We start from the raw sequence: 13729 nt of genomic DNA, 5'->3' as shown, positions 1-13729 counted from the left end.
AAGACAAGGAAAATCATGAATATATATTGTCTCATCACGTTGTGGCAAATTTCTTAACCGATTAAAATGCACTCATGTCAACTTTAACATTGTATTTGTGATCTGAAGATTAAAGCTCACATAAAATTGAAATGCAAAGAACTAAATTGCGTTTCACAAACTGGAGTGTCACGTCCGAACAAAGAACCCGCCACGAATTCGGACAATTGGTGCTCGTTTTCATACCCCAGTTTGAAATGAAACAAACCAACTTTAAAAGTTAGGGTAAACGTGACCATACATATGCAATTCATATTTTTCAACAATGCTATGTCACATTTCTCCAGATTGGTGAAGCAGACCGTGTGCACATTTCTAATCATTCAATGTCCCCACTGGCCCCTTGTGCATGTGCGCGTATGTGTGTGAGGGGGCGCGTGATGCGCGAGAGCGTGCGTGCCACGAAGGAATTGATTATGTAACGTGTTCCCAATCACATCGTCGTCTGAGCGCGAGGATGTGAGTGAGGTCGCTTTAAGGAATATCTGTGCTGGCATCAATCGTGAACAGCAGGACGCCTCCTCCTACCTTTTCTCCGACACCACCACAAACTCTCTGTCATTGTGGCTCACCTGGTGCCGAGCAAAGCGACTCCAAGTCAACACAAGAGGCTGCATTTCGGTAAGAAACTAGAGCTTAATTCTAAGAAACTGACTATTTATGCAATCAATATTGAAATATCTTTATTGAAAAATAGAACGTTTTTTATTTTTAACGAGCAAGCAATAACGACCACCCTTGTTGGTTTCCAATGAGTCTTTGTGCGAAATTTGACCCCTGCCGCCGTTGTTAACATTCCAACTGAAATATTGACTTAAAAGACTATTTCAAGTGGATTGCGGAGTCCGCTTTTAGTCTCGCACTTTGTGTGATGCTTCGTGCAAAGTGCAGCGCTTCATGCTGTATTGTGCCGGGTGTCCCACGTACGGGAGAGGCGTGGACGCACTTGTGGGGTGCAGCCAGAGATGTCTCCTCCACCTGCCCGAGATATATGGAGTTAGATAACTCCGTTCCGCTCGCACGCACGCACGGACGCATGCGCGCCCCAAAAACTCGAGGCTCAGCTGCAGACACGCCACAGCATGGATGGTGGGCAGGACTTGCACCATATCGCTCGCGCACACGCACATTGCCGCTTTCACACTTTTCATCCTGTCATGCTTCTCTTCCGCCACTGCTGTCTCCCATTTGTGCATGAGCAAGTCCAGACTGGTGCCTGTTGTTGTTGCTGTGTGTGTGGGTGCTATGACTGCTTCAAATGACGGATGTCCTTTATCAAAATTTAGAGAAGTCATTCCCCCCGCTAAAAAAACAAAAACAAACAAAAAACATACAGTATACTTTTGGCATGTTCTTTACAGACCACCGAGATCATACAGGCAGACAGACTCTGGTGATCACACAGTGCCTAAATAAGTATTTAATCTGTATAATTTTATTTCTTGATTTTATGATATATCTCTAGGGAAAAACACATTCATTTTCAATATATTGAGCCTTTACTCAATATCTAAAAGCTAATAGCCTCCAAATATCTGCATAATCTGCATTCTAATATATTCATATATTTCTTTATACAAATAAGTACAAAAGTTAGAATGTTTTGAGTAGTGATGTTTTTTTAATTAAAAATAAAGTAAATAACATTTGTGTAGCCCCACTTAAGGCCCTCCAGCGTTTCTCAAATATATTTCTAAATTATTTTCGCAGCCCCGCATCAGTCAAGCCCCGTTTAGCCCCTTTAATAGTCCAAGTATGATGTATGCGATATTTAAATATTTTAATTTGCTCAAAGCTAAGGTTTATTTTGTTTACCTTGTATTGGTGCACCAGGAGGGCACTTTTTAAAATGACATTAATTTGCAGCCGCCCCAAGGTCGCGGATCTTGAATCTGCAATCAATAATGGACCTTGATTGTGTGAAATACAAGCAGGGAGGAATGTGTTGTTTAGTGATTGACACAAGTGGATGAGTCATTTTGTTCAAGAAAAATAAAATCAACATGACCAATCATCAGTATTCTCACTCGTCTCATATTCTCGTGTGTGTCCGTATACATATTTATTTCAATGTTGATTAAGTCTGTGTTGTCCACAGCTCATTTTTGGACCAAAAAAGTGTGACTTGAAACAACTATAATGAACTTGACTATAATGACTTGATACTAATGAAAAGTACCTGAGATAGCAAATGTAATATCTTAGAGCCCTTAACGCTGATCAAGCTGAGCTCTTCGACTTGTTTGAATGTTGAATAAGTTGAAGCAGCTTTGTGTCCGGCTCGGCGTCTGCACCGTTGCCCTAGCTTTTCTTGCACAGATGAAACTAGCACTGTAATAACAGCGATACCCTCCAGCAATTCATGTCCCACCTGTCAACAGCTATCAGTGTTGAGGGCTCTTTAAACAGAAAGTAATAAATCTGCTATCTGTTAGTTTTCATTACGTTAGCATAGCAGTTGCAAGCCACACTTTGTGAGCTGTGTACAAAAGCGACTTAATCAGCATTGAAATAAATATGTATGTGGACACACAAACACAGACACTGCACGCACACCCCTTCTTGTGTGCACTCCTTTTGTTTGTGTAATGGACCGTTTTCCAAGCAGCCATTTTGGCAAACATGCACGTTAATGGCATTAAAGAAGCCTCTGTTCTTATTTGCAGAGCCCTAATTAACATGATTAGGGATAGCTTTATTTACCTCTCCCATTCACGGCGAAAGAACTGTGATGAACAAAGACGTAGCCCTGACTTTGCAGTCCTGGCCTATCTCCCTTTCGCAAAAGGCAAACTATTAAAACAATCGGCTGGTGAGCTATGAGGAAAATGACAGACGTTCATGGTATCAATGCCCATTTCGAAGGCCTGTTCTTCCAACGCTAGAAATTGAGCACATTCTCCCACTCAAGAAGATTGAGGCAGTGAGACAGGATGATTGTCTCGGAGCAGTCATTACCTCCATCATTATAGTGGAAATCACATGCTATTTTAGAGACGCTATAAAGTCTTGATCCGCACGGCTCACTGGATGATGTGCTCCTGCCGGGCAGGACAGTGATGAAGACAAATCTGCTGAATGAGTGACATTCCGCTTGGATGCAAATGAAAACATTCTATTCTATAACTAGCATTCTCAGCATGACGATATTTTCGTATTTCAAGAGATGATTCCCATTTAATGATGAGGACTTTTCTTATTTCCTAGCAGAAAATGAAGACCATTGCACGGAGGAAAATAATGAAAGGCTCTAGAGACTGCCACCATTACTCCTAAAATAATTGCAAAACACTTGATTCAACAGCCCCTGTGCATTTCCAGTGAAGCCAAAACAATGGAGTTCAACAGCAACCACAACCAATCCTTGTGGAAAGAAACTCCACAGAATTTCACAGAGGACTGCTCGCTCTCGTTGAGCGGCACCACCTTCCTCATCATAGCGTACAGCGCCGTTCTGGCAGTGGGACTGGTCGGGAACTCGTGCCTGGTGCTTGTCATCGCCAGGCACAAGGAGATGCGCAATGTCACCAACATCCTCATTGCAAATCTGTCCTTCTCCGACATCCTGATGTGCATCGTGTGCCTGCCGGTCACCATCATCTACACGCTGATGGACCACTGGATCCTCGGAGAGACTCTGTGCAAGCTCACACCTTTTGTCCAGTGTATATCGGTCACGGTGTCCGTCTTTTCCCTCGTCCTCATCGCCATGGAGCGCTACCAGCTCATCGTCCACCCCACTGGATGGAAGCCGATGGCAAGGCAGTCCTACTTAGCGGTGGCTCTCACCTGGATCACGGCCTGTTTAATCTCCGTGCCTTTCGTCAATTACAACGTCCTTACGTCGCCCTTCCAGGACCTCAGCGTCCCATTCCCAGTCAATGACCAACTTGTTTGCATGGAGCGCTGGCCTTCGGTTCAAGCCCGCCGGGCCTACACCACCTCTCTGCTCATCTTCCAGTACTTCCTGCCGCTTTCCCTCATCATGCTGTGCTACCTGCACATCTATCTGCGGCTGCGGAGGAGGAAGGACATGGTGGATCGTGGCAGAAACACCACGCAGAAGAACAACAAAGGTGCCACCAGGATCAACATCTTGTTAACCGCCATAGTGGTGGCCTTCGCCCTCTCCTGGCTCCCTCTCAACATCTTCAACACCGTCTTTGACTGGAACCACAAAGCCATTCCGTCCTGTGGCCATGACATCATCTTCTCCTTCTGCCACCTCGTCGCCATGGCCTCCACCTGTATCAACCCGGTCATCTACGGGTTCCTCAACAATAACTTCCAGAAGCAGCTGAAGTCCACCTTGCTGCACTGTCGCTGCTGGGGCGTCGCAGAGCGCTATGAGAGTGTGCCGCTCTCCACTGTAAGCACAGAGGTCACCAAGGGGTCGGTCCTGAGCAATGGCTCCAACAGCATCAATACTTAAAGCCAAGATTTTGGGTGAAAAAAGAAAGCAAGCGGCCCGTTTCCCTCCTCAGCTCCCTTTATTTTATCCTTTCAAGGCTTTTTGGTTTGTTCAACACAAACGCGCGGTTGACATTTACAGAGAACCTGACAGTAACTGACCAAAGGGAAGTAATGTCATGTCCCCGGCATGACTGCTGCCCTCTAATTGTTCCGGTTCCTGACTAAATGGAAGTGACAAAATGACAGGACAACGGTTGGAAAGGCTTGAAGTAATAAAGGTTGACTACAAAACACACTTCACATAAGAACTTTGTGCATTTGCACCCTGTACAGTGCTGTGGGACCATAAAATATTTATTATATCCATCTACCAAAAAAGGCTAGACAAGATGGCATTTTTTCATGCTGAAGTCAATGTATTTAAATATTTGCAGCTTGCTTTGCAAACTGTGATTCTGTGCATTGGAAGCCTCAAAATGAAGTGACCAGAACAGGGTGGGTGTATGGCAAATGCTGACAGCAGTGATGACTATAAAATAGAGTGTGGCCTGCGATGTGTTAATGATTATTGGCTGAGTAGGCCATTGCACGGTCGGCGGGAGGAACATTTTGCTGTGGCTCTGGAGATTTATGTGCTTTATCTTTACATGTTACTTTTGACCTAAACCCACAAACAGTGTAATAAGATGAGACATTCCATGTTGTCCACGAGGACGTTTGCGTCAATATATTGTGCGCAAGTGTACGGAGGACCGAAAGTGCCAAAATTAAATAAATAAATACACCATGACATGTTTAATTAAAATGTCATTGCTTAATTAAAATGGCATTAATTAATGAAATGTTTCATTTAATTAAATACTGAATTAAATACAAGTGGGGGTAGGTTATCTGATGCGTCATGCCCTGCAACAATATATTAAGTGTTGCGAAAAAATCAAATCAAATGAAAAATCAAATGTGCAAGTCAGGCCAAAGTTTGATTCCTGAGCTGTATATAACCCTACTATATGAATGTATGCCCTGTAAAATATGTGACACTGTTTATTACACTAGTTTATTGTGTGGTCGGCAATAAAAAGCATTGTGTAGCATAGCGAGAAACATGTTACTCACTTTGGTATGTGGATTGAATTAAAACATTTACTGTTATCTTGAGTGATGTATTATGTTCATATACCATATGTGTGATTGATATATATATATATATATTTATATATATATGTATTTATATATATATATATATATATATATATATATATATCTTTCGAACCATTTGACTGTCTCTTTGCACATTCTCAGATCACAGCACATTTTAGATGCAGAATAAATCAAACCCTTACATTTGGTGCCTGCAATGTTAAACAGTGTGGGGAGGAAAAAACAACAACACTCAACTCCGAGCACAGTGGGGATTGCTAAATATTCATGCTGGTGGAACTCATTCCAGCACATATTCATTAGATACACCTGCACAATCTAAGCTATTACAAGGACTGTACTAAAAATATTTCTACAAAGATAACTGGGTAGTTTTCACTATCAGAGGTACAATCAATATGTTATTATTGTAGTTTCGGACAAACATCAATTACACTGAGATCAAGAGCAGTGAGAGCACTCAATTCTTGAGTAGTCAGCGATACCAAGTACAATACCACTAGTACGTTTCAAATTGATCAAATATATAATTTTAAAGAAAGACATATATGCCACAATATAGCAATTTTCCTTTCAATTGTATGAAATCATGGCCATTGACTATTCTTTAAATTTCGAATGTCTAGTTCCAGACTGTTAAACAACCACAAGAGGAGTATCAATGTGATGCCATCCAGCTTCATGCATTTTCAGTGACTATCACGTATATGTAGGTTGTTTCTGACCTCTGTTAAAAGTGCTTCTCTGAACTCGTCAAAAGTTTTCCCAGGGCAACCTCTTAAATTAGCTCTCTGAAGGCCTTGTCAACATAATTGACTGCTTGCTTTCTCCACTCTAGCCGATGCCGCACTGACCTCTTCTGCCCCCACAGGCAAGATGAGGGGCCCGAAGGCAGAGGCAATCCAGAAACTATTTTTACAATGCTGTCTTATGTTGTTAAGAGGGGATGAGGGATTTCTGGGTCATTAAGGTGCAATGAAACACTGGAGAACTATTAAGTTCACTCATTCTACACTCCCAATTTTTTGGGGTTATTCCAGAAAAGGTTTGTATGTTGGCTCCCTGTGTTTTAATTTTGGAATATTCTCTTGGAAGGAATAAAAGCTGGCAAGACTGCAATCTCAACTTGCTGTTAAAGCAAAGCAAAGCAATTTCTTTTAGACGTACCCAAATAAAGGAAGTCAATGTTCATTCTTTTGTTCCCCCTGTTTCAACTACACAATCATAAATGTTAAATCAAATCCTTATAATAATAATTTGAACCTAACATACGTAGCTCTTTGTGTTGGCTCATATTAGTTGTCCCTTCCACAAGGTCATCAAGGGTCAAGCTGGGTCAGGCTTCTGGAATAGGTTTCACACATACTAACTGTTGTGCAACACATGGAATAAAATTATCTACGTATGTCAAAATTACACTGGGAAATATGTTTGACTTAATCCACATTGTTCTGTTGTATTATGAACAAATACCAAACATGCCCGTTTCGTTGTTTGAGCCAGAATGGTTGCCAGTCAATTGCAGGGCACTTATAGACAACTACCCAATCACACTCACATCTACGGACAATTTAGAATGTTAATAAAATATTAATTATTGATATTAAAAAAAATTCAATTTAAGTACCGTAATTTTCGGACTATAAGTCGCACCGGAGTATAAGTCGCACCAGCCATAAAATGCCCAAAAAAGTGAAAAAACCCCATATATATGTATATAAATCGCTCCTGAGTATAAGTCGCCCCCCCCACCCAAACTATGAAAAAAAACCGCGACTTATAGTCCGAAAATTACGGTAGTCATAATACAAATATCCATTTACCAGAATTTATTGGTGTTAACTTTCCCATTTTTAAGCATTGGTTGATCCTGACCAAACTTTTCAAAGGAAATAAAGCAGCAGACCAACTGACTCAACAGTTCCACACTAGGAGTTTACGTCAACAATATTTGCTATGGCGTGTTGGCAGGTGAGAAATAGCCGAGTCAAATTGATATCAACTGTTGCTGTCTTGTTATTTTCTCATGTTGACCCAATGACATTTTCCATTAGGTAAGGTGGTTTAAAGGTTACAAGATTTCCAACTGAACACTATGGGTAAAGATATTTGCACCCCAGACTGGAAACAAATCAGAAATCTTTTCTCATCATTAACTACACATCCTGCTCATCTAAAAATAGATGTACAATACATATATTCTTAAAGATTTGAAAAAAAAAAAATTCCCGACACCTTTTTGGTGAGCACTGGAGCGGCACGCTAGCACTCTCTATTATTGACCAGTTGCCACATGCCTGTTGGTGCAAGCCTGACTGGAGCCAAAAGCCTTTTTTCTTATCTTAACATGAAGACGAAAAAGGGGACAAACATAATCTCACTGAGGGCGCTTCTTCAGATCACTTGTAAATCTATTACGTGATATCATATTTGTTTTCAACCGACAACTTGCCATTTGCCAGACTACGCCATGACTACCAGTTGCTAAGCAACCAGCTAAGACTTAAGCAAGTTACTGGTTCCAGACAAAGTCGTGCTTCAGTATTCACATGTCTTAGTGAGCCCCTGGGTTGTTGATAAGGGAAAGTTGGAGCCAAGGGCTGTTTTTATTGACAGCCTTAATGTGAAAATAACAATTAGTAAAAGTGTACTTTTATTGAAATTAACAAGACACCTGGGGAGTTTTTATATGAAACTAATTGGTATCCACGCTAAAGTTAGTCAAAGTCCGGTATGGACCAGGATTTTGTATTTACACATGGAAAATTAACCTAATTTAATAAATAAATGCCTTTCAGCTTTAAAATGATTGAATTAAAGAAAAGTATTTTCTGAATTTCCTTTCTGCCAGGCTTTTACTGCAGCCGCTGTTACTTTCTGCTTGTTTGTGGGTCTTGCTGCCTTCATTCTTGTTTTTTCAGTAACAGGGAAGTTGGCTTTATTTGTGTTTGTGTTTGGGGAGGCAAAGCAACAGAAGGATCTCGAATGGCTAAGTCACTTGCCTGGTCTGTTTAAAAATTCTCTTCCAATGACAAGGTTATAATTTCATTTCTTAGGGGGAAAAAAAGATAAAAAAACCCAGCTGAAACAATTTCTAGCAGACTCAGCCAAAATGATCAAAAGAAGTAAGTGCTTGGATTCTTTTCACCGCAATACATTTGGCAGGCTTCAACCATCTAAGATGTTTTGAGTACAATATGTATGTTACGCAATTCTTTAATGATGGGAAATGTGATTTTGACAGTCAGGTATTGAGTGTTTTGAATATTGAGAAGCCGTTTTGTTTGTGTGTTGTGCATATCTGACACATTCTTCTTTTTCAGTCCCTTGCCTTGTCTTGACTGATCTTGCTGACACAAATTAGAAATCCAGTGCGGTGCCTCTCTCCAACAGGTATTTCCTTGATTAGAGTGTTGTTACAAATCATGCAAGAGTCCTCGTCCTAGATATTCTTTAATCACCCAAGTTTGCCAGCTCGGTTTGCTCCAGTTTCATAAATTTCAAATCTCCGATTGAGGTTTTTCACAAATTACATCTCGTGTGAATGTTTAATGTTATACTGTGCATATTTAACATTTAATGTATGTGCAAAAACAGCTTTCATTAAAAAGCAGAGTGGATGTTTTATCAGGTGTATGTTCAGTGAAATTAGCCGCAATCGTATGAACAAGCTTGGAGGGGCTTTTTGCACATATCGCTGTGACATCATATCGGTTGCAGATAATTCAGTTTACTCTTTTGCAATTTTGCGCAGTGACAGCTGTGTACACCTGTACATTTTCCCAAGTAAACAACTGAGACACCCCCAGCCCCTAATCTTAACCCCGCCCTCCCCACATCCCAGGACCTGCTTTCCCGGCAGTGCATGAAAACACTAGCTCCAGGAAATAAAATTGATTTGGATTACAAAGATCAGGCAACCCCTATGACAAAGTTAAAGTTAAGCAGCAATATGTTGTGAGGTTTTTTTGTGTTACTTCAAGGAGCTGAAACAGAAAGAGAGCCACATCCTGTACCTATCCGTTTATATTTAATTGACACTAATAATGCCAAATACACCTAAAAAAAAAAAGAGAACTTAAATACAAATAGACGGCTATGATTTTATAAAATTTAATAACAGGAAACGTTCATACTGACAATAATAAAAATATTACAACCCTCCTATTCTCTCACGAACTGGAATTGTTTATTATCAAACTGATAAACTATATCTAACATCATCAGAACGGTAGAAGGAATATTGACTCGCAAGAACAGGTAAAAACCTCTAAATTTGTTGCTCGGTGCTTTAGGGGAAGATTTACAAATAAGATGTATACATCTGTGATGGTTTGTTTGGCCAAGTGCTTTCAGTGCTGCGTGTACAACAAGATTTAAAACAAAACAAAAAACAGAAAAGACCGAGCTGTATCTATGTGGGCAACCCTCCATGCAAAAACCCCCAGCGATTTTCTGTCTAGTATTCATTGTTTGCTTCTTAACAGCACATTACTTAAACTACTTGGGGGGGGGAAAACACTTTCCATTGCAGATAAGAACGCGGATGGACAGCAGGATATGAATAGTTGTCTATCACGTGTTCACTATTTGTTTGTCTGCCATTTGAGATGTTCAGATCAGGAGCATAAACTAGGCTTGTGATAGAAAAAGTAGACCTCAACTCATGTTTGTTTTTGTTCGTTTAATCTGATCGAATGTAATCTATTATTATTATGAACTGTTATGAAATTTCAGATGTCTTTAGATGTGCTAAGATGAAGGGCTTAACATTTTTGACAGTGCAGAGAAACTGCATACTTCATCTGAAAATAAACGGCACAATGTCAAAATGGCTGTCATTTGATCCCTCCAAAACATGTAGTCTCAGGCACAGCGCCTCGGGGTACAATTGGAAATGTACTCTGAGCGCGCTCTGCTACACTCCGGACCGTTGGGCAAACTCAGAGCTTTTTTAAATGTGCTGTTCACAGATGGAGCCGACTGGCTGCTCTGGCTGGCGAGAAAAAGATGCAGATCAGTCAAGATGCAAGGGTTGTGGGATGAAAGAGGATTTAAACAACCTCATTCATTATTCTCAATCTAGCCTATTCCACTTACTGACCTGGAATAGCTGACAGCCTAGCTTTAGCTAAAGCAGCAATGATTTACAGCCTCAAGGCCAGGTAACAGTGAACACGGTAGCAACCCGCTGCTGGAAATCAAAGAAACATTTCTGACATGCAGGCTATGTAATGTTTAATTCAACAGCATGGCCACAATTGACTGATTTCCAACATATACATACATACACACGTAGTACAGCGTGGTTTGGAACAGTGCTAAGCATTAAAATTTACTTTCATTGAAGTGTTCGTAACAAACATGGATGTATGGAGTAAAAACACCTTTTCTGATTTGCGAAAGCCACAATATCTTCATCTGTTTCCTGACAAATGCTTTCTTCTCATCCTCATTCCAAATTGATGCCAGTAAATGGTGAGATTTGACTTTTTTTGTCCTTCGCATATATTGTTGCAGGAAAATACCGCAGTCATTTACCAACTTTTTCTTATGTTGAATATCAGATTTATCAATTCATTTCTCATACAGCAGTCAGCACATTTGTAGCTTTTTGTGTGGAAGTGTTCCTTCCTCAGTCATTTAGTGCCAGTAAAAGCGATACTGTCAGGCAGTGACCAAGGTACCATTCAAAACTAAATAATGTTTTATGAAAGTCAAAAAGTTCCCTGGTGCTGCTTTAAGTCGTCACTGTCACTGATAGAGAAGTGAATGCGTTTATCTGACTTGAATGTATTTTAAGTGCAGCACCCAGAATAAATGGATGGAACTTCCAAGAAGTTTTCTAGCGCCGTTTAGTGGTGCAATACGAAATTACGGCTAATTTGTTGGATCTCATTTAGTGAACAGTATTTTTAAATATCTTGTTTTAATTAATAAGACAAAGATACGATTTATTTGTGTTAAAATAAAACCTGAAACATTTTTGTCACCAAGAACAGTCTTGTCTACAAGTATATAAGAAAGGGAGGGGAAGTGATCCAAAAGAATGAGGTTAGGCTCAACATTTCACATTCATAAAGGATGTCCAGGACAGCAGGGGGAATATAACAAAGGATGTTTGGATTAATGCATGATAAAAGAGTGCAAGATGAGGAACTGAAATGACAACGTGTGGAATAAAGGGCCTCAGCTCTTGCTTTAACTTGCTCATTCATCTTGAGAGGATAGCGCACAATCGGGAGTGGGTGGGTTGAGATGGGAAGAGATTGATGAGAGAAGACCCTAGATCTGCCATCAATGAATGGTAAAAAGATTTAAAAAAACAAAACAAATTAACTTCAAATAGAATGGTAAAAAAATGGCATAATGGGAAAAATAAGCAAGATTGAAGAGGGACCGACACAAACAAGTGCAAGACTGGCAAAACGAAGTAGAATGGTAAGGAAGCTAGATGGGATTAGAATGGAGATAAACAACAAGGAGAGTGAAGCGATGGGGAGATTAAGAAAGGAAATCAGACAAGATGAATGGATGTGAGGCACAGAGGAAAAATAAAGCAAGATAAATGAGAAAGAAGGATCGATACCTGAAAGGTAGGCATGATGGGTTTATTTATGCATCATAGCAGTCAAGTCCTGGTCCCCCACCCCGAACAACCCATTTTATACAATTTAATGATTACAAAATAATGATTGGACTCCGTAAAACACACACAGACACACAAATTACTGTGCACATGTAAATATGAACATTTATTGTTCAACCACATTCATTTGTTTTAAAAGGTTCTTCGTCCAGATTGCTTACCAGCAGCATTTCCCTAAAAGAAAAAGAGGGCTTGCTCTGAGTTTCAAAAATAATAACAGGGAATAGAAATGATTTTAGTCCAAAGCATACATTTTGTAAGACGAATACAGACACACACACTGACACATTTTCTCCCTCTCTTTCTCTCACTATACATACACACATACATCCATTTAAATTATCCCGCGGGTTAACGTAAAGCATCATTGGGTTCCTGAAATGCGCTACATAAATCCAAGATGTCATTATCATGAGTCTCTTCATCATTTAAAAATGCACCAAATGCAGAACTTACATGAAATTCGTTCATCCTGCATATTTTGGCAAAAAGTGACAAATGTCCACATGCCACAACTCTGCAAGGCTTTTCCACTTGCCGAAAGCCATCAATCACCTTTAAAGGGGAAAACACACGATTTGATAAAGGAGAGATTAAATGAATATGAATGAATGGACAAATGAATGAATGGAGTGTCGTGGGAGTGCTTACCGGTACATTGGTTTGCTTGTCTAAAAGGAGCAGCTCTCTTTTTCCTCCAGGGTTCAATCCATATGACCAGTGCTGACTATAGATTACTTGCATTGACGTTGCCAAAATCAATAGCCACAGCACCAAGGACTTCATGGTTTTACTCTGCACAAGACAAAGGTGTCGATACAATATAATTAAATGGAAATCTGCCCATAATTTATAAACATCATAGATTTTGAAAAGTCAATTTTACCTTTTGTTGTAAGAGGAAAGCTTCTTTCAGTTGTCTGCTGTCTTTAGCAAACCCTGCAAGGTATATATTTGGTTTTCTTTCCTGCCAAAGCTCATTCATTTCACTGCAGGGGGTCGCAAAGTGGGATTAAGCAGTCCTGACCTTTAGGGCAAGCAAAAAATTAATATGCTCTTAAAAGACACATCTCCAAAATTAGAATATCATAAGGGGTTCGGAATATGGATGGAAGTAAAAATGAGGTAAAATTCATCACCTTAGCGTGAAAGACAGTATTTCATTATATTTTTTTAATGTCATCTTTATGATTGTAAACAAATAAAAATTCTAATCGACTTGCATTGTATAATGCACAATAAACAATCAAAATTATTTTTATGATCAAAATTAGCCTTCTAAAAAGCGTGTTCATTCATATGCAGCCAATACTTGCTTGGAGCTACTTTGGTATGAATTGCGGAGGTGATTTTTAGCTTTTCCACAATATTTTATTTTATTGGGACACACTTGCACATTGGAGAAGCTATACTTGCGTCGATATTCCAGGACTTGTATGAAATAAAGTGTGACAAATGATGGCCAAA

The 13729-nt window shown here is 39.9% G+C and overlaps 2 protein-coding genes across 3 annotated transcripts; one reads left to right on the top strand and one right to left on the bottom strand.

The window, feature by feature from the left end:
• Nucleotides 1–433: 433 nt before the first annotated feature.
• npy8br (neuropeptide Y receptor Y8b) lies at nucleotides 434–5607 on the top strand. 2 transcript variants are annotated; one of them, XM_037257867.1, is made up of 2 exons: nucleotides 434–660; nucleotides 3250–5607. In XM_037257867.1, exon 2 carries the CDS (start codon nucleotides 3374–3376, stop codon nucleotides 4469–4471), a length of 1098 nt encoding a protein of 365 aa, XP_037113762.1. In that variant the 5' UTR covers nucleotides 434–660; nucleotides 3250–3373; the 3' UTR covers nucleotides 4472–5607. The 2 variants fall into 2 exon arrangements, with proteins under 2 accessions (XP_037113762.1, XP_037113761.1); XM_037257866.1 differs by having other exon boundaries at nucleotides 3247–5607.
• A 6718-nt stretch (nucleotides 5608–12325) lies between these two features.
• LOC119126640 (progonadoliberin-1-like) lies at nucleotides 12326–13382 on the bottom strand. The gene is made up of 4 exons (XM_037257898.1): nucleotides 13149–13382; nucleotides 12914–13057; nucleotides 12719–12817; nucleotides 12326–12436 (listed from the first exon to the last, which is right to left on the bottom strand). The coding sequence occupies exons 1-4, from the start codon at nucleotides 13245–13247 to the stop codon at nucleotides 12395–12397; spliced, it is 384 nt and encodes a 127-aa protein (XP_037113793.1). The 5' UTR covers nucleotides 13248–13382; the 3' UTR covers nucleotides 12326–12394.
• Nucleotides 13383–13729: the final 347 nt, after the last annotated feature.

The sequence above is a fragment of the Syngnathus acus genome, chromosome 9, assembly GCF_901709675.1.
Source record: "Syngnathus acus chromosome 9, fSynAcu1.2, whole genome shotgun sequence".
NCBI lineage: Eukaryota > Metazoa > Chordata > Actinopteri > Syngnathiformes > Syngnathidae > Syngnathus > Syngnathus acus.
The sequence above is the reverse complement of the archived record's forward strand: the minus strand, read 5'-3'. Positions and strand labels throughout refer to the sequence as shown.

What these genes read in the sequence shown, in the direction of transcription:
- npy8br (XM_037257867.1), top strand. Translation starts at nt 3,374, where the DNA reads ATGGAGTTCAACAGCAACCACAACCAATCCTTGTGGAAAGAAACTCCA.
- LOC119126640 (XM_037257898.1), bottom strand. Translation starts at nt 13,247, where the DNA reads ATGAATGAGCTTTGGCAGGAAAGAAAACCAAATATATACCTTGCAGGG. An exon ending in ACAAGCAAACCAATGTACCG is followed by an intron (nt 12,818 to 12,913) that starts GTAAGCACTCCC and finishes TCCCCTTTAAAG; the next exon opens with GTGATTGATGGCTTTCGGCA. An exon ending in GCAGGATGAACGAATTTCAT is followed by an intron (nt 12,437 to 12,718) that starts GTAAGTTCTGCA and finishes TTTTTCTTTTAG; the next exon opens with GGAAATGCTGCTGGTAAGCA.